The 24,666-nt window shown below is 40.1% G+C and overlaps 2 protein-coding genes across 3 annotated transcripts; one reads left to right on the top strand and one right to left on the bottom strand.

Moving 5' to 3' along the window:
- Positions 1–390: 390 nt before the first annotated feature.
- ORC1 (origin recognition complex subunit 1) lies at positions 391–19,726 on the bottom strand. Of its 2 annotated transcripts, none has more exons than XM_075097620.1 (17): positions 19,596–19,726; positions 18,695–18,799; positions 18,190–18,317; positions 16,767–16,936; positions 15,973–16,348; positions 15,025–15,322; positions 13,242–13,346; positions 12,718–12,919; positions 11,534–11,640; positions 10,639–10,740; positions 9,967–10,138; positions 7,617–7,724; positions 6,707–6,856; positions 5,368–5,487; positions 3,610–3,776; positions 2,360–2,447; positions 391–1,013 (listed from the first exon to the last, which is right to left on the bottom strand). In XM_075097620.1, exons 2-17 carry the CDS (start codon positions 18,781–18,783, stop codon positions 819–821), a joined length of 2,577 nt encoding a protein of 858 aa, XP_074953721.1. In that variant the 5' UTR covers positions 18,784–18,799; positions 19,596–19,726; the 3' UTR covers positions 391–818. The 2 variants fall into 2 exon arrangements, with proteins under 2 accessions (XP_074953721.1, XP_074953722.1); XM_075097621.1 differs by lacking the exon at positions 19,596–19,726 and adding an exon at positions 18,965–19,077.
- Positions 19,720–24,059, top strand: PRPF38A (pre-mRNA processing factor 38A). Its single transcript, XM_075097622.1, has 10 exons — positions 19,720–20,048; positions 20,121–20,280; positions 20,804–20,925; positions 21,409–21,494; positions 21,671–21,781; positions 22,343–22,455; positions 22,990–23,016; positions 23,096–23,193; positions 23,538–23,586; positions 23,843–24,059. The coding sequence occupies exons 1-10, from the start codon at positions 19,919–19,921 to the stop codon at positions 23,883–23,885; spliced, it is 939 nt and encodes a 312-aa protein (XP_074953723.1). The 5' UTR covers positions 19,720–19,918; the 3' UTR covers positions 23,886–24,059.
- Positions 24,060–24,666: the final 607 nt, after the last annotated feature.

Raw genomic sequence — 24,666 nt, 5'->3', positions numbered from 1 at the left:
TGCAGCGCTGGTGCCGGCTCGTGCACAACTACGTCACGTTAACGAGGCACTAACGGTGAGAACGGGCGCTGGTCCTTGGGCCAGCCAAGGGCGCCGTGCTGGGGGGCAGTCGGGCAGCCGCCCACCGGCTTCTCATCTATTATCCATCTCCAAATTACTAATATATTTTGGTAACAGTTCAATTATGAAAGCAGACTTCAACAGACCTGCACTACCTGAGACAATTTTTTTGAAGCAATCCATGATATATATTTAAAAAAAAGAAAAGTTGGTTACTTGAATGACAGATCTCTTCTGGGATATTTACTTTCCTGGTAGCACACAGTCTCTTCCATTTATTATTCAACCTTGACTGCAAACTGAAAGTTCTTTTTCACTGTATCAGTAATGTAAGTTTAAGCACATTTTAATGGTGTCTTTTATACTCCACAAGTTAATGAAAAGCTACACAAACTGCAATGCCACAAAACCAGCACTAGTCTTAACAAAATGCACTCCTCAGCGTTAGTAGTGATGCAAGTGATCAATTCCAGTTCATACACCTCAGCTGAAAGGGGACCAGTTAAGAAGCACATTAAAATATTTAAAAAACAGTTTGATTTCAAATATTTAAAATGCCTTGAAACAAATTATCTATTATACAAAAAGTGCTTTAATACAAACATTTAAGCAAAGTATGTACAGAATTTAGTATTTTAGAAAATAGCATTTATAAAAAAATACATTTCACTATTTCCATCTTTATCAACAATTTTAAACATTTAAAAATAGATGATATTTAAAATATTTATAACATTAAAAATAAAATCTTTATTGTCTTATTCATCCTTGAGTGCATACATGACATCATCCTGGCTGATATTTAGTCGCACCCGCATGTGAAGATACTTGTTACTGGACTCCACCAGCAAGAGCCTGCAGGCGCCAAGTCTTGAACAAACTGCCATAATCTCTGATATTGTAGGACTCTGCATGCCTTCAATTCTACATAATGCTATGTGCTGATGATAGATCTATTAAAACAGAGAAAAATGACACAGGTCATGTTTACCTCCTACTGCAACCTATTAGGCCAAGGTGAAAATGAAGAAGCTTCCTTCACATCTATGGGAGGGGAGGAAAAACTAGCTCCAATCTGTTCAGATGAAATGCACACATGCTGCTGTTTTAGCACAAACTTTATTAGGACTTTGTCAAGGGAGTAACAATTCCAAGCTATCATTTCCTTTTTTATATAGTGAAAAAACAAAACAGTTAGCAACCTACTTTGTCTGCCATTTTTTAACCAGATCATTTTATCTGTTAGTACACCTCTCCTCCCTGGACTACGTGGACTAAAGTTTATCCAGAAGATTAAGAGTTGACATATAACTAATTACATATCAATCTGCGCTGAAGTGATATTCAGGCCCAGTGACAAGCAAGCATAGGTCACACTGACTACAAACTTGAAAGACCACAGCTTACAAAGGTGATACACCTTTAAGCACAAGAGAATGCGGTTGTCACCAATCATGCAGACTAGTAACTTTGTAATAAGAATCAGGTGGGGTCTTCTGCTTTTCGATTTCGAAAAGCAGTTAATTAGAAAAGTGTTAGAGGAAAACAAAGGGAAAAACGTAACAAATCAGTCTAACAAAATATTCATTGAAGTTCAAGAACCAATCGCCCAGTGTATCTATGCAATCAACTGATGCAGATGTTCAGGGGGCAGTAACGGCAAATACAATCCAAGTGCTTACTTACAAACCTGTATAACCAGATAAACCTGCCAGGTTATTTTATATATAAATATATAATTCTGAACATTTTTGTAAGTACTAACTTTTAGCTTCCATACTGTGAATCGTGACATGGACTCTGTGCAGTCTTCACAGCTCTGCTGGTGCCAAGTATTTTATGGGTCTACTAAAAACACTGAAGCAACTAGCGATATCCCTGCCTCTATTCAGAAAGACAGGGATACAGAAGTTGATGCCAGCTTTCAGTTTTCCTCCTTGAACTATGCTGCCTGATATTTTCAGGTTCTCTGTTATTTTTCCTGTTACAAAGCACGTTAGGTAGAGGCATGCAATATTTTCAGGTACAGGCCAAAAAATAGTTTTGTCATCCAGATCACTGGTAACATTAATACAACAGCAGGTGTTTCCAATTTTAAGTATTTAGTCCCATTGAAAATCAGGCTTTACACCTGGCCTGGACAGCCATGCCCCAATTTACCTTGGTATCATATTGTCTTCCATTGAATTTTAAGAATAAAACTCCCAAGTATTTAAATATTTACAGTTTTTCCTGGTAATTTTTACAAAAGGGGGACGCTGTAAAAGAAAAAAAAAAGTACTCTGAAACACAACCATACCTGTTGAACTGTTGCCTCCTCAACTCCTGCCCTGCGAAACTCTGCTAAAATTGCTTTCAGAAACATTTGTTCATGCAATGAGGCGTTCCTGAATATCAAAACAAAACAGACAAAAATCAATCTGCCAAGTTTAGAACCCATGAAACCTCAGGAAGAAGTCTGGAAAGGAAACTGCTTGGTAAGCACATATTTAAATGCAGGGTACTACCTGAGGGGTAGTTCACGTCAACTAGCCATTATATTACAGCCTGCAACTCTGGCACCACAATGCACTGCATTTCACTTCACCTCACCTTTCTTTCAATGTATCTGAACACATCATTTCATTCCAAATATCATACATGTTCTGAGGTGTGTTATGATCAACTTAGATTTATGAATTATTAACATTGAGGTTTTCGGGCCCAAGTAGCACAGTAAAAGCACTACTTACATATCCAGCAAAATATCATATTTGCACCCCTTAGTCCCCCCTTCTCTGCTGAAACAGATTCTCTTCTTTTGACCAGAAACTGCTAAAGCACTTCACCAGTTACAGCTTGTGCAGAGCACTGAAGGGCAACAGAATTCCTCACATGTATTCCCTCAGGAAATCTTTTGGAGCTCCTAACAGAATGTATTTATGTTAAGAAAGAAATCAGTGCAAATGGGAACGTCTTATATTCTGCTCAGGCACCTGTGGCTGCATTTAAGAGAGCAAAGAGAGCAGCATAATACGAGCAGATATGTGGAGGGGAAGAGCTGATTCTTGAGGACCCAGTGCCTACACTATGCACGTCTGAGTGGTTTTTCCTTCAGTCTAGCTCAAAGTCTGGTCCAGTATGCTGAATAACCAGTAGTGTTTGGAGTTTTTGGCTCCTGAGTGTACCTTCCAGATTTAGTTCTAGTGGAAGGAATTTAAATATATGTACTTGTAAACTTGTGTTCAGTGACACCAGTGTACAGTAAGCAGGGACAGTTGGGAAATTTCAAAACCCCCTCCTGATCTGAGGTAACACACTAACATGGAAACATCCTGTACAAACTTGTACAAGTGATTTCTATTACTTTGTTTCCCCTGTCTTTAACTGCTATTTTGTACTTCCCTCTCCTAGCTATGCTGCAAGGTTTGTCTTGTATCATACTTCAGCAAAGCACGATGCACCACATACACTCCCAAAGGGTGGCAAGGACAGACTGAATGTTTTTGAAAAAATAGCCCAGTGAAAAAGACATGAAAGCAAAGAAATTCCTCTAAGAAATGTTTTTACCTGATTGCATTTATATATGGTGATGAAAACATTTCATCTATGGCTTCTGTTATGTGGGCCATCCTGACTATTCCAGGGGTTCTCTTTTGGCTAGCAAACTCACAGATCTCAGTGGCCCTTCTGCAGATATCAAGGCAACGCCTTGCATCACCAGACAGTGCTGCAACCTGAAAGTAAACATGACAGGTTTGTAGCAATGTTTCCTATTAGTTGAGAAAAAGAGTTCAGCAAGAATCAATAGACCAAAAAAAAAAAAAAAAACCAAAAACCCAACACCAAACCCAACCCAACCACAAAACAGGAGAGCAAGGCTACTGTGAACCATGTTACTAGAATCCCAGATACTAAATAACAATCTTTTTGACCAAAACCAGCAGAAACAACCCTTCCACACCCCCATTCTGGTCTGGTCATCACAAATTCAAGACTGAACTTTTTTCTATAACCACAGAAGTCAGAGGTTAAAAAAAAAAAGGACAACCAGGAAATTCAGTGTGAGCAGTTCGGTTCAACACTGAAAGTTTTCAGAAATGTTACCAATAAAGACCCTGCCACAATCCATATTCATGCAAAGGAAAAAAATGGGGGGGAGGCGGGGCAGGGAAACACTCCTCAGCTTTTCCATACTCAGCAGAATATTGATTTTAAGAGTACACTCATATTATTTAGTAGGTCTCAACAAAATATCTGGGATAGTGAATTTACATTTACAAGTGCCTGAAAATTTCTGGGTGTCTGAAATTTCTGAAACCAAATACTGCTGAAAACCCCACTTGTGGTTTACAATTTTAATAAATCTACGAACCTTTGCTAGACAGAGTACGGGCCTAGTTTTCCCAGTAGATATGCAGCTGATAACATATGAAAGCCCTAGAATCCAGCTGGAGCCAAGAATGAGAAACCCTTTAGAAAATAATCTAACTGCAAGTTATTTTTCTAAATTTTCTGAAGAAAAATCGTACTAGAAAAACACTGCAGATTATTCAGTCTGCAAAATCATCACTAGTATTCTTACAAAAAGGTGGATCCTTCATAACAAAATAAATGCTTATATTTACTTCTGACATATTTACAAGTACTTTTTTTAATCCTAGAATGATGCTTAGCAGAAAAACTAAGTGTATACTGTTTGACAGATGTTCTAACATAATTTTAATAGACTATTTTAACATATTATTGCTAACATAAGTCATTAAACAATGCATACATCTTATTTTGAGAAGCTACTGATCCCAAACGCATTATTTATTTTCTGTACAGATGAGTATTAAGGCTGGCAACAGAACAGATACTATCTATTATACTAAGGCTTTAAACATCTTGAGAAAGAAAATGAACATGGATATTTCCACTGCTACTAGCATACTAGTTTGTTTTGGTGTGTCGTGTCCCATCCCATCCCATCCCCCCCAAGATCATCCAATGACTCACATTACGCCAAACACCAGAGAAAGCTGACATCATTATGCATTATCATGACTCTTGCTGTCATGCCTCCAGCTCTTGAAATATACTGCTGCCTTCTCAAAATAGGTGGAAAAAGCAAGGCTGCTGCTTTAGCGATGTTTCCCGCAAAAATACCCTGTATATCTTACAGAGAGCCTGGTGTATGATCTGCTACTTGCGCCCCACTTTGTCTCCAATACAGAACACATCACCACAGAACCTAGTTTGACTACCATTACAAAACTCTCCCTCGCTGCCCCCACACTCTTTACCTAGTGCAACACAAAGAACATACATCTCTACTGTGCTTACCTTTCTGGAAACTAGCTGAATTGCATCCTCTTCAAATGCCTTCATGCTGTTCAGTCTGGATGAAATAATTTGCTGTAACTGCCTGTAGGTGTATGGCTGAAAGGACATTCTGGTGAGGCCCTATAGTAAATAATACAATACAGTGAGAAGCCTTTGCAGTGCTTGAAAACTCTAAACCGCTCTAGGAGTTGGTTAGTAGCTTTATTTTCTCTGGTAGGAGTGATCTCTCTTTCACAGTGATATGCTTTGATAAATCACTTCTTCCACTTCACATTTGTAAAATAAACATCCAAATCCACAAAACTGACTAGGTGAGGACCACTGGTCAGACCTTCCCACTGAAAGGCCTGAGGAGCAAACGCTGCTGATACTAGAATTCAAATTTCTCATATGAAACTTATAAACACATCATGCCACCTAATACAAAAATCTTTGGTTACAACTGCTTACACTTTATTTTTTAATACAGTAACAGCAGAAGCTATGAAAAAAATACTCACCTCTCCTTCAGCAAATCTGTATACATGTGTACTATTGAATTCATTTAGCAACCAACCAAAACTTGAATTCTTTTCTGGCTCAAGCTAATAAAAACCGCTTCAGATGAGGACAATCTATATTATAGATGGTGCACTGCCTTTGATATTATACAGGAGGCCTGAGTTTTGCATTTCTTATGCAAAATTATTCTCTCTTTTGAGTATGTGGACTCAGCTGATCTACAGTTTTAGCGGGTGGGGAAAAGTAATTCACACTGTGGAACTATTTTTGAGTCACATAATGATGGAGGCACAGAGCACTGTTTTTGCAAATCACTTTTCAGAGCAGTGATGAAGTGATGACCTAGGAAAATGTATTCAACACAGCTGTAGAGTGCATCCAACTTTCTTTGCTGGAAACTTTTCAACAGAAAAATCTACCAGCGGATGACGGCAAACAGAGATAAGTAACTACGTCCCTGGAATGAAACGGGAAAGAGGAAGGGAAGCCAGAAGAGAATTCCTCTGAACTCTAGAGTAAGCAGCTTAACCATGAAGCACAGCATTTGATTATCCAGATATTAATATGTTTAAAAAGACATCTGCATTCTTAATTCACTTTTACAAGAACACAGTGTACTTATGCGGCATAACATCTGATTAGCCAGCTGGCTCCTAAACTTACTTTGCTAAGATTTATGTGTTCATTATCTGCCCTCTGGAGAGGAAAGGGAATTATAAAAGCATTGATTAACCTCTGATGTAACCGATCCTACCTTTCTCCTCAATTACTTTTGACTGCATACAGTATTTAATCTGTTCTCATTTTCTAGCATAGCAACAAAACTGCTAGGACATACCAGCCTGCTAGCTACTCTGTTCATCATTATTCTCTCTGGCAAGTCCATGGTGTTAGCAATAGCCAAGATTATTAACTTGGAGTGCTTCTGAGTTGGCCAGTCAAATAAATTGTACATCACATTCTGTTTCCGGGTCCACAGAAGATCAAGCTGCAGAGACAGAAAGAGAAGAATTAGATTGAGAAAGAATGGCCTTGTATTTACAATACCCAATGAGGGTTTTGAGAGAGTTAGTGCTGCCACAGAAGACTTTTTATGTGATTCTGAACAAGCTGTTTCTGTTGTGTTTCCTTTATCCGTCTACTAATACAACTGCATTTTCTGAATTAGGGCTCTAATCTCTTTTGGTAAAGCAGTCTTACTAGATGTTTGAACATTATTAATACAGTCGAATGATTAAACAGCTGGAGCTTTTAAACAGTGCTGTGCTATTAATACTACATCTAACAAGATTAAGAGACCCTCCATGTGAGAACCTGAATTAACTTACAGCAAAACACAAGTGTGCTTTTGTTTATTACTGAACATAGCACATTCAAGAAGTTTCAAAACTGGCTGTGACGTATTTCACTGTGAGTTTTCTTACTGGAAAAGCAGCAGCTTCCAGACAAAATACAGTTGAATTCTATGGTATTTAGGACTTGATAGAACAACTCATTCCATAACTTGGACCAAAACAAAACATGAAACCAACATGAAACCCAAGGAAGAGAACAATACAGCAACAGGATACTTGCCCGTCTAAATTCAGTTTTCTACTAAGGCTAGAAGGAAATATTTGTGTGTCTTCTCTCTTAAGCCTATTCTTTTAGATCACATATGATATACTCCAAGCACGTCTTTTTCCATCCTTCAAAAATTAATTCCTTATGCTACTTCAAGGAAAGAGAATGAGGATTCTTCATCTCACCTCATCCACTATTAGCACCGTGGTCTTCCTCTTTGGTCCAGGTGTATTGAACAGTTTTGCCAACAGTGCTGCAGCATGGGTTGCTGTCACCTTCTGACCTGTCAGTAACTGGACAAGGATTAAACAGTGTTGCAGGTTAATCACGCCAAACCCCTGGAAATAGGAAGTTTAACTCCTAGTCAGTTTTAGCTTTTCTCCAACACTCAACACTAAGCATCTGGATTTTTTTCCAAGGCAGGGAGGTGGGGAGTGGAAAGTAGCTCATGAGACACTCAGGTCTACCAGAAACTGTCCATAAAGGAAAGTGGAAACACAAGAATTCATAGCTAAAAAGAAAGGCCATTAGAATTTCCTGCAATTTGTCTTAAATATACATTCATTTAGAAATCTTGAACCCAGTCTCAGGAGGTGCTAAACCTAGTATGCCTCAAGGGTGTCTCTGAATGCAAAACACCTACTGAAAACTTAAATCAGTTGATAAGAATAGCCTGATTTCAGTAATCTTGGACTCCCATTAAAATATTAATGAATCATCAGCAGGATCTACACCCAAATAGTTTGTTCAACTCTAAGCTAAAAAGATACTTTCAACAAGAACTGCTTCTGCAATAATATACTTGGCAAAACAGACGAGCTGACTGTATGTTACCTCTTCCCTTGCAGGTCCAAAGATATACAAAAATTAAAGCATGACATTTCAAAATTATGTTACTTGTGCTGAATCAATTGTGCAACATAGTTCAGAGTAAATCTATAAAGTAAAATGAAGATTGCATTTGAAAATTATATTTGTTCTCCAGAATCCAGATGCTTAAAAACTGATCTGAGATTTCATAATTATTCAACAAGCTGGAGCATGACAATAATGTATAATCTGTATTTGTTTCATGTTTCAAATTCAGTCAGGACAGTCTGAATCAGTCACATAAAGCAGTTGGATCCCAGAGGATCCTGATTCTACAGCTCTGGAACTGGGCATCCAATATACCACAGAGTTCAGTTTGTTGTGGTGGAATTGGCACACTTACTGTACACAGGTATTTAACCTTATTTCCTTCACCTGTCAAGGCCCTCTCGTCCCTGTCCCTTCTCTATAAACTCTCCTATGACAGCGAAGTAACTGCAGTAGCGAACACTTCAGAATTTGCTTCAGTGATGCAGTGAGACATCAGCAAACTGGAGCTTGAGACTGACCCACAGCAAGAGATACAGCAATCAGAAACGTAGCAGCAGCCTAGCTAGGGTAACAGCTGAGGCAGAAGGAACCAGAGGAATGAGAGGTTCATTTGACTATGTGCTCCCCTGAAAGATATTTAACTGGGCTAGCTTAAAGAGTTCAGGGCCCACGGAAGGCAACAAGTTTTACTTCCAAAGGCCTATTTTTTACTACTTTTAAAGATGTATGCTGAATGGGATAGGAACAGAGAGTGTTAAAATACATTAACATTACCATGAGATAAGGTAATTGTCATGAAGCATTGCACTATGCTAAAGAAACAGTGGCCTGGCTACGACAAATCCCTCAGCAAGACACTGTCTATGCTGGTTGAAGGAAAGGATGCAAATATGTATCTGTAACTTCCAACTATGAGGATAGGGATATTAGAACAATGTATGCCACTTCCTGCTCAGATAGAAGATGTCAAACTTAAATAAATGGGGCAGAAATTTATATGAAAAGGGACTAGATGCTTCAGGAAACTGTCAGTTCATTTCCAGGTCACTGGCTTAAAGTTAGCCTAGACTGACAAAGGTCTTGAGTAGTTACTGTCTAATGCCTATTGGGTAATCTTAATCTAGTTCTCAGAAGGTTAATTCACACCCATATAAATGCAAGCACAGACAGTAGTCCCAGAGGAGCTGCTGCAGGCTAGTTTGCCGTGGAAATCTGATTGATGAGAGGTAGTCTCCTTTTAGCTAGGTTGCTATGATGACAGAACAACAGACCATTAAGACTCTTAGTAATCATTCCACTGCTACACTGACTTCCAGAGTTCTCATCTCTGACTTTTTAAACATATATGTGCAGCAAAAGTTATAGAAGGGGAAAATATAAGAAGAATCTGGTTTAGATTTTTTTTTTTAAACCCGAGTGGATGTAACAATCAGGCTATTTCCCAGCCACTGCCCTTATGTACATGAAAGCAAAATAGATCAAGAAGTTGACCATGGCCTTAAGTTAATTATTTTTTAGCCTGCTCTAAGATAAAAGCATACTGTCTCTTGGAGGGACTACTTGGAAGTATTGATATGTTAAGTGACTTGAATCCTGTAATGCATCAAGAATCTGATGGCAAAGGATAAGATTTCTTCTTTCAAACCAGAGAGCCACTGAAGAGGCTTTATTCACCTCTAGTATCTGCACATAAGCTTGGTGAGGGTCGGTCAGCTTCATGCCATTAATCTCTACACACTGGAATGATGGTAGGTCATCATTTTCTGCAGCTTGCTGAAGACAGCGAATTACTTCATGAACAGTTGCAGTTTTACCTGTTCCAGGCACTCCAGAAATGTACATGCACCTACAAAAAGAGAAAACCTTTTCAGTGGCCTGAGCAAAATGATAACGCTCTTAGGATTAATGAACTAGAATTCCTGGGCTCCAAGACCAGCCTTGAATACTAATTCTTTGTCACTTCAAGCAATTCCTTATATTTCAGTTACTTTATTTGCAAACTGGGACACATAACACATTGGAAATTAATGAAGATTATTAATAATTAACAGGCAATTAAAAACCTAAAATACTTTATAAATGTAATTTACTGCTTTAAAAAAAAAATGGTTTCCCATCTAAATAGACTAGTTATTTCAGTCTAATTTGAATCTGTACAGTAAAGGAGCCTGCATTATTTCTATGCACAACCCTTCTTAAGGAAGGAAAATACCAGGAGAATTCAACTAGAAACTTTAACTCAGCTAAATTATGATAACTTTTTAAATAGAAGTAGCATTGATTCTCTGACTGCTGGTATGCCATAGGTAGATGTGATCTCGATTACAGTCTCACCAGCAAACTCACCCTCCTGTACCATCAATAAGTTTGCTTTCCACAAAGTTATAGATATCCTGGAATTCTTCCTCACGACAAGGCAGAGATTCTGGGATAGCAGAAACATGCAGCCTTTTGATTAAAAAAAAAGAAAAAGAAAATTGAAATAGAGGAGGTCTAAGAGTTGCATTTTCACAGTTCTACCTGAAGGGCCTACTGAGGAAAACAAATAGCCAGATACTCCACCTTCCACAGCTGTGTGTAGTTTCTCAACTCTCTCTTACATTCTTAAAGCCTGAACCCCAATGTCAAGCATCCTGAAAGAAATGGCCTAGTGTTTTTCTGAGTTTTAAGAGGGCTGAGTGGTCAGCTTTATAAACAAACAGCAGGAATATGCAGCAATAAAGATCTAGCTGTTGCAATTCACAAAAAAATTTTAAGTCGGTGTAGAGGTAGGATAAAACAGGGGAAACTGTCAAAAAACTAGAACTCAGTTTGCAAGATACAGTCAATCCTGAATGCATTTTTTCCCCACTGATCTGCAACAATACCTGTAAAGCTTTTTCACACACCAAGAGGAGAAAGGTATTGTACCTTTACAATCTAAAGCTAATAGGAGAGGATCTTTTTTTTCCTAATGTTGCACAAAATAAAGACATACACCTTGTTCTGAGGAACTTAGCGTGGACTGGTTACAATAATTTGAAACTGTAAAAGTAGAACTGTAAATACTGCTAGGATTTGTATATCTAGTATTGTACTGTAAATTCATAAACACTTTTCTGGTATCAAAACACCATGCATTTTTACTAAATTTGTTCAATATGATAAAGCTGACATTTCCCTATTTCAGCATAGCCTACTGCTCTGCATACCTGACACAAAAAGATTACTTCCTCCTTTGAGCCTTAATCTGGCTCATTACCTCAATCTGGCTTCTTCTAGTACACTGGCTGGTTTCTGTGCTTCATGGTTGCGCCTGGGAATTTCAGGAGTCGCATTCCGAGGTGTCTTGGGTGTTGCTGGTAAAGGCTGCAAAGACAAGTCACAACCTCAAACTGGCTTTCTACATACGGCAATTTCTATCAGAGACTGATCATTCATACAAGTTTCCCAAACATTACTTATGCACAAAGACTACCCAGGGATGCCAGAGTCCAAGACGAAAAGAGAAACAGTCTTTACAAAGGGAATTGCCGAACAAGCCTCATGGTCTTTTCTTCCTGAGGGAAAAAGAAACTGGAAAGGGGGTGGTGACAAAGACAGTTACACCTTTTAACTGTCTAAAGAATTTTTAAATTGATAATGCTTTTCTGAAGTGCTGAGTCACAAAGTGATCCAGTTCTTATGAAAGAACAAGCAACTAGAACTGGATCTATCTGAATTTCATTGTCCAAACAAAAAAAAACATACGGTGTCTTAATCATTGTTCTTTGTTGTGCTTACAAGTTCTAGTTACACTAGGTTTTCTCTTTTAGACATTTCATAAACACAGAGTAAAAATTAGCCATTGACACTATGTACCTGGCTATGGTCTTAATGAGTCAGGCCTAAGATTCACGAAGCGTGGTATGCCACCTCCATCAGCAGCCACAACACCATGAGGAACTGCTGGCCATAGTCTTTGGTGTGGCCATGAACACAGTAGATCATCCCTTTTGCATTGGCAACCATCTGGACATTGGTAAGCTTTCAAGAATCAAGACAGCTCTAACTGCCAAGCACAAAGCTAGTCTTATGGCTTTCTGCTATGTATACAGACTGCACTCAAAGACCATACAGAAATAGAATGAAAATGTCTCAGTGCTCAGCTTACAATAAAATAAAAATGGTGGCCATAAGAGGATTCATCAGTTTGTTCGGCTCAAGCCCAATCCACTATCTTCCCTGTTTAGGCTAGAGTTTTCTGATGAACGTGGTCAGAACATTCACAATACACAAGTGTTTTATACACTTGCATAACATAATCATACCAAAGATCATATTTTTCAAGCTAATGTTTGATTAAAAGCTAAGGGGTTCAGATACCTAGCTTTGGTACACAGGCATCAAGCATTCAAATAATTGGCTCAGAAATAATAAGAACAGCTCTTTTATATGGAACCTTACAGTTTTCTTCAGGGTCTTAGCAGGAGTGTGAACTGAAGACTTCCTTGAAGATTCTGGGGTGCTGAGTATTCTGCTTGACTTAGTTTTCTTTTCTGGACTACAGAGCGTATTATCCTCCTCTTCCTCACTACTTGAAGAGTAAGAGCTGTCTAAACTAGACAGAAAAGCATCTTCCTTGTCCAACTGTAGTGCATTTAATATGCTGTGAGAAACAGAAGTGACATGAGTTTTAAAAAAGTACATACAACTCTACTTACTGTAGTTATCGTAATCAGCAAGCCAACACATTTTCCACCTGAGCTGTTAGTTTTCCATGGCTGTTTAATAGAGTGGCTTAAAGGAAGTCAGTTTTCTGATGAACATCATGAGTCAGCTTTACGTTTCTCAATGTAAGACAGTTTTCACTCACACTGCAATTAAGCTGTGCTTCTAGAGCCATTTGCATTTCAATATTTGGCTAAACAAACAAGGCTTCAAGCTGTCAACAGCAATCTGAGTAAGATATCACAGACACAAAAGCTTACCTGATCTGCTCTGAAATGCGAGCCCTTGTTTTCTGTGCACATTTTCTACGAGAACGAGGGGTCAATACAGGGCTCAGACTAACTGGTTCCTGATATCCAACTAAACTGTAAAGAAAGAACACAAAGCTATTTGTATTTCCTCAGTGCATCACACTTTTAGAGATGGAGAGAAGACCTTTCAAACTTCAGACTCAATTGTTATGGCTGTTAATCCAGTATGAATACTTGTTTTTGGTTATTTACAGATTGGCTATGGCATGGATACTGGCAGCATGATTTCCCCTCTCTTGCACTCTCCCTTCAATATAACTTTGCCAAGATAAAAACCCCACAGAATATTTACTATAGTTCATTCGTGGTCTGTACTGTAAAGGTTTCTCCAGTAAAGCATAGGTTTTTCTATAGCAGCTTTAAGTGTAAAGAGACCCTGAGCCCATACAAGTCATTGTTAGCTGACCTATGATGCTGTGACCATAGCGGCTGCACTAGCATTAGTTCAAAACGGATGTCTCTGATTGGGGCCCTATCAACATTATACCACTCTGTTTCCTGATGCACCCTGAACCAAAAATGGCAGTTTATTTCACATCAGCTGGCAGACGCTGCATGTTAACAGCTTTCCCTCTATTCCCCAGTTAGACGCATACACATTGGTGAAGGGCACTGAACAGATGCTGATATAGTTGAATTAGCAGCCACATTATTTTGCAGATATAACAGTGCCAAACTGAAGGGACAGGGGCTCAAAACAGTAGTGGTTTTCTGTTTCATCGTGGGGCTTTGTTGTTGTTTGGGTTTTTTTCAAAAACAGATATGATTTTACTTGGTGATCTCATTGATCTGCCCTTTGGAGTGGATTTTTCTGTTTGTGTTTTGAGATTCCTCAGTTATCTTCTCGGGCACTTCTTCATCCCTACCACTGAAACACTTTATGTTAATACAACTTTCCCATGAACTTTTTTTAGATCTATAAATACCATTGAAATGCTATTACCTTATTAATGAAAAGTGAGTGTTTTTTTGCTATACCATAAGTGACAAGAATGGGGTGCAGACCCACCAAGTGTCGCACCCACATCTTTACTCTCTGAAAGGAGGAACATGACTGTTTTTTGGCTTCTTGCAACATTTCCTACAATAAAATCTGATCCATTCTCCTCCTGCCCCAGCTTAATGCCATTTTGAGGCCATGTGAAGATACACTTAAACGATTAACTTTGAGTTTTGATTTCTTTTCTACATAAAAATTAGCATGAAAGTATACATACAATTATCATGAGAACTCTCATGAAGCCTATCACATCCCTTTCTATAATTCAGTGTATCTCAATAGTTGTCACAAGTAGGGCACACGTGAGCCTGTACGACATCTGTACAGAGACTGCAGGAAAACATATTTTAATCCATGCTGATGTGTACAAACCATAAGAATCAATATGGCTTCAATTCCCTTTCAGATCATCCTACCATTCCTGTTTCCAATCTCTTCTCTCTGTTCTTGTAACCACAAACTGCTGCGTCCACCTTGAAATTCAAGTCCTCTTATGATCTCCCCAGTCATTCATTCACCTCCAAGTAACACGCTTTCTAGAGCTTCACCACAACGCACTTGTAACTGTTTAGGCTATCCCCCTTCTCTCAGTGACCTCAACAGGCAAAACATGGTATACACAGAGACTTCACCTGCTTTTCTCTCCGGAAGTCTCTCACAAATGTGCTTTAAGAAAACTTCATACAAATAGAAATCCCATACAAAAATAATTATAAAAAGGCTGTCACTTACCATATAACATCATCGTTCACATCAGGGCTCCTGGCTTTCTCAGTAGAGTCTTTGACCTTACTATAGGGGGATAATTGTATCGTATCACTAAACCTCTGCCAGTACTCTGCATTATCAAACAGTGACTTTGACTTATCATTGGCACAAGGTATTTTTGGTGGTGAGCCTAAAATGCCACTGAATTTCACTTTTCTTTTAGTAGCAGATGGTTCTAATGGTGATACAGCATCACAGTCGTCATCCAAAAGTTCCAAAATGTCACATCCCAGGATTCTGCTTTTAGGAGATCTTGTGGGACCTAGGAATCAAGAGCAAAATTAACTTTTTTCAGGCTTTAATATTGCTGGTTTGGTTAACTTTCAGAAGACATGGTACGACTGGCTAGGTGGCTATCATTTACATGAAAGGGGATGGCATTACACTCCAGGAGCAAGGAACTGAATACATACAGAAGGCATAACTTCCTCTAAAAAGAGGACTAAATAGAAAACTGAAAAAAATCCGTTTGTAGTCTAACCTGCCTCCATCACTTACAACTTTACTCAGGCTCCAGTTTGAAAATATGGCGCATTACATAGGATCAAATGTGCTTATTCAACAAGCCCAACAAAAACACTCCAGTGCACCATCAGAATAGTAAAGAGATGTTCTGAGGATAAGTTAGGCTGATTGGTGGCATTTCAGCCAACAAGCACTTCAACTTCAACTTACCAGTTACAAATAAAACATTTGCAACAGCAATTGCGTATAAGCAATACAGTTGCTTGAAATAACAGACATAAAGACCAACAACTGATGTGCCCAAAAGGCTTGGGCTAACCCCAAAGCCTGAATAAGGTAGCTAAAAACACTAATCTTGAATATTACCATTGTTTGGACTACCCAGTATGAAAAGGCACAAAACACATTCAAAACAACCAAATGGACAGAATATTGCCATATACGTACTGTTTAACTGTAACTTCTTCCTTGCTGTTGGAGTTTTGATACCATTAGCCATTCTTTGTGAATGCCTCTCCTTAGCGAGGGAAGACTTGGAAGCAGAATGTTTTGACTCTATTTCTAACTCAACGTTTTTTGATTTTGTGGTACTCTGAACAACTCTATCAGTCTCTTTTTTCAGGGGGGAAACGATGTCCGAAGGAATAAATGCGTTCGAAGAGTTTGGGATGCCACCTTCTTTCTTATTAGCTTCTCTCAGCTTAGAGAATATGTCAGGAGACAAGGCCTTAAAGCATTTTCCATCCCAGGACTGTTTTACATAGAAAGTTTGTTCCTTGTTCAATGTAATAGGTAGTTTCTCCTTGAGATGCAGTGGTATTACCTGTAAAAACAGAAAATACCAAAACACACATACGTTAACTATTAATTTAACATTCAACTATTTTCTATTCACAGATCTTATTACTGGAATTCACGCAACCCTTCATTACATAGGGGAACACCTTCAACCTACATTTACTCTAACATTAAGTTTATTGCATGAGAGCACTCCTGTTGCATTACGTCCTTCCACACAAACCTCTAAATGAGCTGGCTGCCAACACCCAAAGTAATTTTGGGATGGAGAAAAGACAAAATAGCAATATTTTTCAACTACCCTATCCTATGCTAACTGCATTAACAAATATGCATCACACATTTGGTTTGGGAGAGAATAAAGTAGCTGCACTGTTCTATTCTGCTTTTCAAATTGTTTGTTTGTTTCTTCCCTGTATGTGTAGATGAGCTGCAGTACATACCATGACACTTTTAATAATGGTCTCCACAGCTATATCAGTGTCATAGCCAGAAACTTGATCAAAAAACACCTCTTGGGGAGACACCTCTCTTTTAAGCAGTTTCCATTTGTTCTGAGGTATCTCTGTAATATGAGAGAACCACTGCACAACTGCATGTTTCTCCTGAGCACCTGTAACAATGAAAAAAAGTCACTGAACATTAAGAATTTTATTGTATTACAAATAGTTGTCATCAGATTTCAATGACTTCAGCTGAAATGCCATCAAGGATAGAAAGCCTCCCTGGACACTGGTAAGAAAGCATCTGACAAGAGATTACAATTCCCATTCTCTAAGCTAAATTAAAACATTTGAGGCGAGACTTTTAAGGCCTAAGATAACACCTACGTAGGGTCTCAATCACAAAATACCTGCAGACCAGCTGATCCATCAGTTCAGTATGACAAATGAAGACATTACTTATTTGCATAAATATGATTTAATCAGACCCCACTAACTCAAAAAAGAGACATGAAAGGAGAAGTGAGAAACTTCAGAACAGTATTTGCAATTTCAATGTTATTTTAGAAGTAAAATAGAAACACATTTATTAACTGCCTAACAAACCAGAAAATCGTGCTGTTGAAATGTCTAGAAGAAGGTCTGAATAAACACTATGAACAGATTCAGTGTGAAGCATTTGAAACATGTTAAAATTGAATATGAAGTTCCTCTCTATATTTTAAGGTGCGCACCCCTGAATTAAAAACAAAGCCACATATCTTTAACAAATTTGTCAAGGATATATAACAAAAGATATAAAACAAAAACATCTTGTTTTCAGGGACGTTTAACAGGTTTCATTCCAGCATGAAAAGCATATCAGTTATATTACAATAAATCTGCATTAGTGAATAAATAAGCTAGAGTGATATGTACGTTTTAGAAAAAGTAAAGAATTAAAAAAACTCAAAACATTTTTACGATGGCCCAAAACAAACAACAAAAGCTGTTCAGAGAAATCAGACATAGCTAATGGGCAGTTTCTAATTCAGACTCAGACATAGCCTTTGTATCATATTCCATGATTTACCTTTTAATATCTACCTTTATTTAAAAAAAAAAAAGATATTTCTACAAGGGGCAGAAGTAATAAGACCTGTTTATTCAGCCTTGCACCTTATTGCTAAATTCACTGATGTCTAATAAGATGCAAATTCCAGGGCTGCAGTGCTCTTGCTCCATTTGGATTCTCCAGTCTCTAAAAAAAAACCACGAGCTCACACTGTCTTCCGGTAAGGACCATTTCCAAATTACCAACGCCTGATTTCCTTACATTAGGCCAGTTATATGGGGTTATGAGCTAAATACATTCCCATGAAATAGGTATCTTTAAAACATTTTAAAATTTCTCAGAGAGGGGGCAAATCTTTATTTCTCTTACCATCTTCATATAAATCCAGGAGCTGTGCCACAAAAGGTTGATCTGCATTCTCCCCTTCTACTAAAATAAAATCGCCAAGCTGTATATGGTTTTCTGTGCTGCTTCTTTCTGATTTAATAACGATTCCCCTAGGAAGTGATGCACATGTGCAGATTAGCAGGATTTCATATTTCTTATAATTCACATATCATTAAAGCCTGTTGATCTTACAGCTAGTTATGCTCCCTCTTGCAAAGCCTTCAGTTCACTTTCCCAATTAAAAGCTTTCATATGTATTTCAAATAGACAGTTAACACTTACTCACAGATTTAATTATATGTTTTTGTTGTACATTATACAAGTTATAATTCAAGAGCTTTTTGTTATACACATACAGTGTCATGACACAACGCTCAAAACATTACTCGTATTCTGCCTGCCACATTAACCTAAATGATGTCAGAAAGATAAAGAAATCTTCATCGATTAAGTTTCCCTGAGCAAGCCAGAAATAAATGTTATTTACCTGTACTGGAAAGTCCTCAGTTTTCTGTCTGAGCTCATGGGTTTTCCATACCAGGAGTAGGTAATTTTGCTTTGCTGCCGGGTGTTCATGATTCCCAAAGAAAATCTAAAACAAATACACAACCAATTTTTAAATTATTATTTAAAAATAAAAGCAGGGAAAGACTCAAGATGGTCAGCTTCTGGCCAGAATTAATGGCCAGAAATGCCATTAAATCTTTCAGCATGTATGAAGAACGTGGCATGCATCGGTTGATTCGAAGAAGCCTACCTTCCCCAAGGCCTCCAATCGCCTCTCCTCTGAGAAAGGAGGAAAATGGGAAGGTGTTTAGGAGTGGATTGCTCTTCAAGTCCTTTTTCCACACCCAGCCCTTGACTAACACACCTGACAAACACGCGATTCCCTCATTACCGGCTACTTCTCTTATTCACAGAGCAAGTTATCAGGGTAGATGGCTTCTGTGCTTTGCTTATCACCGAGGCTCTTTCCTCACTGACCACCACGCCCTCCCGCTCCCCCCGGCTCGGGGCTGCCCGGCCACCCCCGCCACGGCCGGCGCACACACACGCATCGCCGGCCCTTTTAAGGCTACAGCCTCCTGTTTTCCGTCCGAACCTCACACACGGCGGCCAGGCGTTTCCGCTCAATTTTTACCTGTTTTTCCTTCCCCCCTCAGCCCCCCTCCTCCCCCCCCCCCCCCCCCCCAGCCCGCGGGTTCAGACAAGGCAGCGCTGTGCCTGAGGGAGCCGGCTCCCCGCCCCGGGCTGCCGCCCAGGCGCCCTGCGGGGCCATGGCGTCGGACCGCCGCCCAGTCGGACGCTCAGAGAGACACCGAGGCGCTCCATCACCCTCCCAGAGCCACCCGCCCGCCTCATGGTCCACGGTGCCAAAGCGCACTCACCGCGGCGCCTCAGCGACCCCCGAGCGTGGCGGCGGTGGCGCGAGAATGGAATTTCGCGCCAAAGCCCGCCCGCAGCCCCCGCCCCTCGGTCGCGCGCGCAGAGCGGAAGGGGCGGAAAGGGGCCGCGTCAGCAACAGCTATATGTTTGCGCGTAGCGCCCCGAAGCCGCGGGCGGAAGGGGTCTTGCGGCCCGAAGGTAAGATGGCAGCCGGCGGCAGCGCCCCGGAAGCGGAAGGTGTTGCGGCCCGTCAGGGAAGGGGAGCGGGGCGGCCCGGCTCGGCCTGGCCCGCTGCGGCACTGAGGGGACCTGCTGAGCGACCGCCATGGCCAACCGGACGGTGAAGGACGCGCACAGCATCCACGGCACCAACCCGCAGTACCTGGTGGAGAAGATCATCCGCACTCGCATCTATGAGTCCAAGTACTGGAAGGAGGAGTGCTTCGGCCTGACGGGTATGGCGGGGCGGGCCGGCGCGGGCGGGGGCGCGGTACGGGGCCTGCGCTGACGGCTGCTCCCTCTCCCAGCCGAGCTGGTGGTGGACAAGGCCATGGAGCTGAAGTACGTGGGGGGCGTCTATGGCGGGAACATTAAGCCTACGCCCTTCTTGTGCTTGACGCTGAAGATGCTGCAGATCCAGCCCGAAAAGGACATCATCGTGGAGTTCATAAAAAACGAGGACTTCAAGTAAGTTGATAGCTTGGTTTTTAACTTTTGGTTGTAGTATTGAATGAAACTGTCCAAAGCAGCCAGGCAAACATCAGTGCCGGGTTTAGCTTTCAGTGGGCCCTGATAAACTTTTCTAAAAAGTGCGTCCTTCCTCTTGCTTTCAAGGCTGCTCTCCTTGTCACCTGAGCTGTTGGAATGGCTTGCTTTTGTGGCATGTGCCCTCTGGGATAATACCTGTCTGCCTGGAGTATTGAGAATGAGGTGCATTAAGGGAGCAATATTAATCTACTTTTTCTTTAGTATTTCTTTTGTCTTTGTCAGTGATAATACACCCATACAGAGACTATAGATGTATACTTGAGTATATAAATTTTTTTCATAGATTTCTACTTGAGTACTTGAAGGAGAAAAATCTACAGAGTCGTGTATTCTGTTTACTTTAGTGTACTGATTTTCTTCAGAAATTCATGGGGAAAAACTCTTTTATCTAAACTGCTAACTATGCAAAAAGCTCAGATACATGAAATGGTTTACTTTTCAGGTATGTCCGAATGCTTGGTGCATTGTACATGAGATTGACAGGCACTGCCATTGACTGCTACAAGTATCTTGAACCACTGTACAATGACTATCGAAAAATAAAAAGTCAGAACAGAAACGGGGGTGAGTACTCTTACTGAGTTGTGTTTTCTTAGTACTTCATAGATGACCTTTTGTTAAAGTATCATGCTTAGTAAAAGTAAATATTCTATTTAGTAATATAAGCTTAAAAAACTGTGGCGTAACCATCTTTTTGAAACCTTCCTATTACTTATTCATCCTTTGGATAGTTGTTGCTGGTCTTGCTGACTTGTACAAATGAGAACTGCCTCACTTACTTGCTTTCCCCAAGTGCTTGTGTTTTCTGTTGGGCACTGAAACACCGTCTTGAGTGCCGGTTTGAGCACTGTGAATCAGCTAATCCTAGCTGTGCAGTAATTTCCTTTTGCAAGATAGGTCTAATGATTTTCCTTATCTTTGAGAATGATTTTCGAACTGCTGTTTGTACAGCCCACTTGACATAAATTATCTGAGGTGTTTTATCTTTACTCTATCCACTAGTGTTAATCTTCTTTGTCTTTTAAATGCCATTTTCTTGCCCCCCAGAATTTGAACTTATGCACGTGGATGAATTTATTGATGAACTACTCCATGAGGAACGTGTATGTGATATCATTCTGCCTCGATTACAGGTTTGGAAAAGTAGATGGTTAAGGAATTCTTAACTGCATCAGATTCAATAGCTGTATCAGCTATTGGCTTGTTGCATAAAGCTATGAATGATGCAGGCCCTTCTGGCGCACGAGACGCCTCCTTAGCTCTTTGTTTTTACTTGGGTTATGTAAGATAAAGTTGTAATTTCTCCTAGAAACGGTATGTTCTGGAAGAAGCTGAGCAACTCGAGCCTCGTGTTAGTGCTTTGGAAGAAGACATGGATGATGTAGAATCTAGTGAGGAGGAGGAAGAGGAAGATGAAAAGGTTGGTGAACTGTTTTGGAAGGGGATAATTGAAGCTGGTGCTGCGTACTGCAGAACACTTTATGGCCTATGAGAAATGTTTGAGGGGAGGCACCAGGAGGCTGTTTGCAACTGATCTCCCCTCTTCACATATTTTCATGTAAGCTGCTTGCAAGAACTTGTCAGACACTGAAGCAGTTCTAAAGTGCTCTGTGTTTGTCAAGCTCTTCTGCCTCCTGATATCTGGATCTGTTCTGTGTTAAACACATTCAGATAACTTGTTTTACACATATACATATATAATGGAGAGAACTAAAAGTGATTATGAAAGTTATGGTGACCATCGTAGTTGATTCTGCTGTACTTAAGAATCAACAGTATGAGAGGTGGCCATTTTAACTTCCAGTTGGCAAACTTAGGCAGCACTACTCACCTCTGAGTATTAAACACTTGAGGATGGGGAAGCTTGATTGCATGACTTCTGTCATTTGTTAATTGTTCAGAAATCTTTACTGATGGATAAAAATCTTGATGAAACAAGACTTATAGAACCTTTCCCCTTCTCCCCCACCATTGTTTCCAGCTGGAACGAGCACCATCTCCTGACCACCGCAGAAGAGGCTACAGAGACCTTGATAAACCTCGCAGATCTCCAGCTGTGCGATATAGGCGGAGCCGAAGCAGGTCTCCAAGAAGGTGATGTGGCTCTTCTTGAGCAATATTTTTACCTATGGTAGTGCAGATGGCTGGAACAAAGCACAGAAATTAAGGTGACAATTCAGCCAGAATCTCTTACACCTCCCAATTTCTGTAGCCACTTTCTAAAGTGATGATTTGCAGTGCACAGCCACAGTCGGCTCGTCTGTTTCTCTAGTCTTTGAGTAACTCTTGAACTTGCTGGCCAACTCTAGCTGAACTTGGCAGTACAGTGAAGATATTAAGGAGAACCAAGTGCTTTGTTTTCACGTAGGCCAGATGGTGCAGAGAATATCCTGTTAATTGTTCTTACTGATAAGCCAGGAAAAACTCATCACTAACCTCATTTGCTCACTGTATGGGCCAGTCCAGAAGCATGTAGTGCCTTGTGTGTAGCAGGCCACACACACACTAACTGGGGACGGGGGGAGCACCAGGGAAGCCCTGGGTGCTGTTGCTGGAGAATATGGGAAATTAAACAGCCGAGTCTGCTAATGATTCTTAGCAACCTTTTCTTTTCTCTCCCAATTACAGGCGAAGCCGCTCTCCAAAGAGAAGAAGGTAGTCTTTTAGTCTATTATTTAATCTTAGAATGTGTGCCTTTTTAGTATGGTTATCCTAAAAACTTCTGTCTTCTCAGTCCATCACCACGCCGGGAGAGGCATCGCAGCAAAAGCCCAAGACGACACCGGAGCAGGTCCAGGGAGAGGCGCCACAGATCAAGATCTAAATCTCCAGGTATTTTTGTCACTTACAGATAACTCTGCATGGCTTTACCAGCAGAACATCCACTGCAAGAAAAATCTGTGTCACGGTATCAAGAAGGTAGTATAAGTGCTTAATCTGGCTCACAAAGCTGCTAGTTATATGAAAGCACAGCTGGAGAACTCCTCCTTTTATATATGCAAAATTGCCTTGGGTATATTTTTCAAATATTTGCCAGGTTAATTTGAGTGCCTAATTAAGGCTAGGGTTGTTCTGGCATTATCTAGGACACTTGGTCGCTAAAAGCAGACTGCATTAGCAAAGCAAAAAAATTCCAGGGTCTGTGGAAGTAACTGTTACCTTTTTTTATCTCATAGGACATCATCGTAGTCACAGACACAGAAGTCATTCCAAATCACCTGAAAGGTAAAAGGTTTGGCCTATTTCTTAAGGGTGTCTGTACTGTTGTAGGAGCTTACTTGTCACTTCATCCTGGGGACTGAAGGTCGTCTTGCTCTGTTGGAGATCAAGTATTTCATATAGTACCTCCCTCAGTGTTGTAGTCAAGTCACACTATCCATATTTGACCATAGAAAATACCACTTACTGCTATGAATCGCCTTGGTCTTTGAGAACTATTACTAGTATTGTGTCATATGGCATATTTTTTCCCCTGTTTCAGATCTAAGAAAAGTCACAAGAAGAGTCGCCGAGGGAATGAATAACAACCTAAATCCAGCACATAGTTTAAAGACCTTGAGCTGCAGTCTAACGCTGTCCTGTTTGCTTTATGGGACAGCTGGATCTGTACTGGCTGCTTCAGCAGTCCCATTTCTTCAATCCCTTCTCCTCTCGTACAAGTCCTGTTTGTTTTTTTAAATAAAAGAAAGCTAAGGATACCTTTTATGTAGTTAGTTACTCATCCTTGTGATAGAATTTGAGGATGGTTTTTAAATTGTTTTTCTCAAGGCCTGTAAGAACTAGTGAAGAGCAATAATTAAAAAAGGGGGCTTTGTCTTTAAAGGCTCCTTGCTCTTTCTTTCATAATGCTTTGTTTAGATGTCCCCTAACTGAAGCTGGCTTCATTCTCAAATCAGGGCGTTGTTTTGACGAACAGCCACTGCATTCAGTTGCCAAAGAACTGAGAGCATGTTTGAGTTACAAACGCTGAAGAGCCACAAGCCTGAACTATCTCAAATCTCCAGTACAGAAAAGGAAAAGACTGTCAATCCAATGTGTTTACTTAAACGCAAGAGCTGACTTGAAACACCTCCAACACACAACTGTTAGTGGTTCCTCTGTAAGAATCATCCTTAAGTGTCATAATATGCTGCTTCTGATGCTACTGTCAGACAGTTTAGAAGCTGCAAGGAGTACAAGGCACTGCTTAATCTTTTCAGGCAGGAAGTTATTCAATATATTTAGAAGACAGTGTAGAACTTCTCTGAGCATAGTTTGGGGCCTACCTGTGACTGGGGACAGAATAGGACACAATCATGCTCAGCT

This window comes from Phalacrocorax aristotelis, chromosome 6 (assembly GCF_949628215.1).
Source record: "Phalacrocorax aristotelis chromosome 6, bGulAri2.1, whole genome shotgun sequence".
Lineage (NCBI taxonomy): Eukaryota > Metazoa > Chordata > Aves > Suliformes > Phalacrocoracidae > Phalacrocorax > Phalacrocorax aristotelis.
The sequence above is the reverse complement of the archived record's forward strand: the minus strand, read 5'-3'. Positions and strand labels throughout refer to the sequence as shown.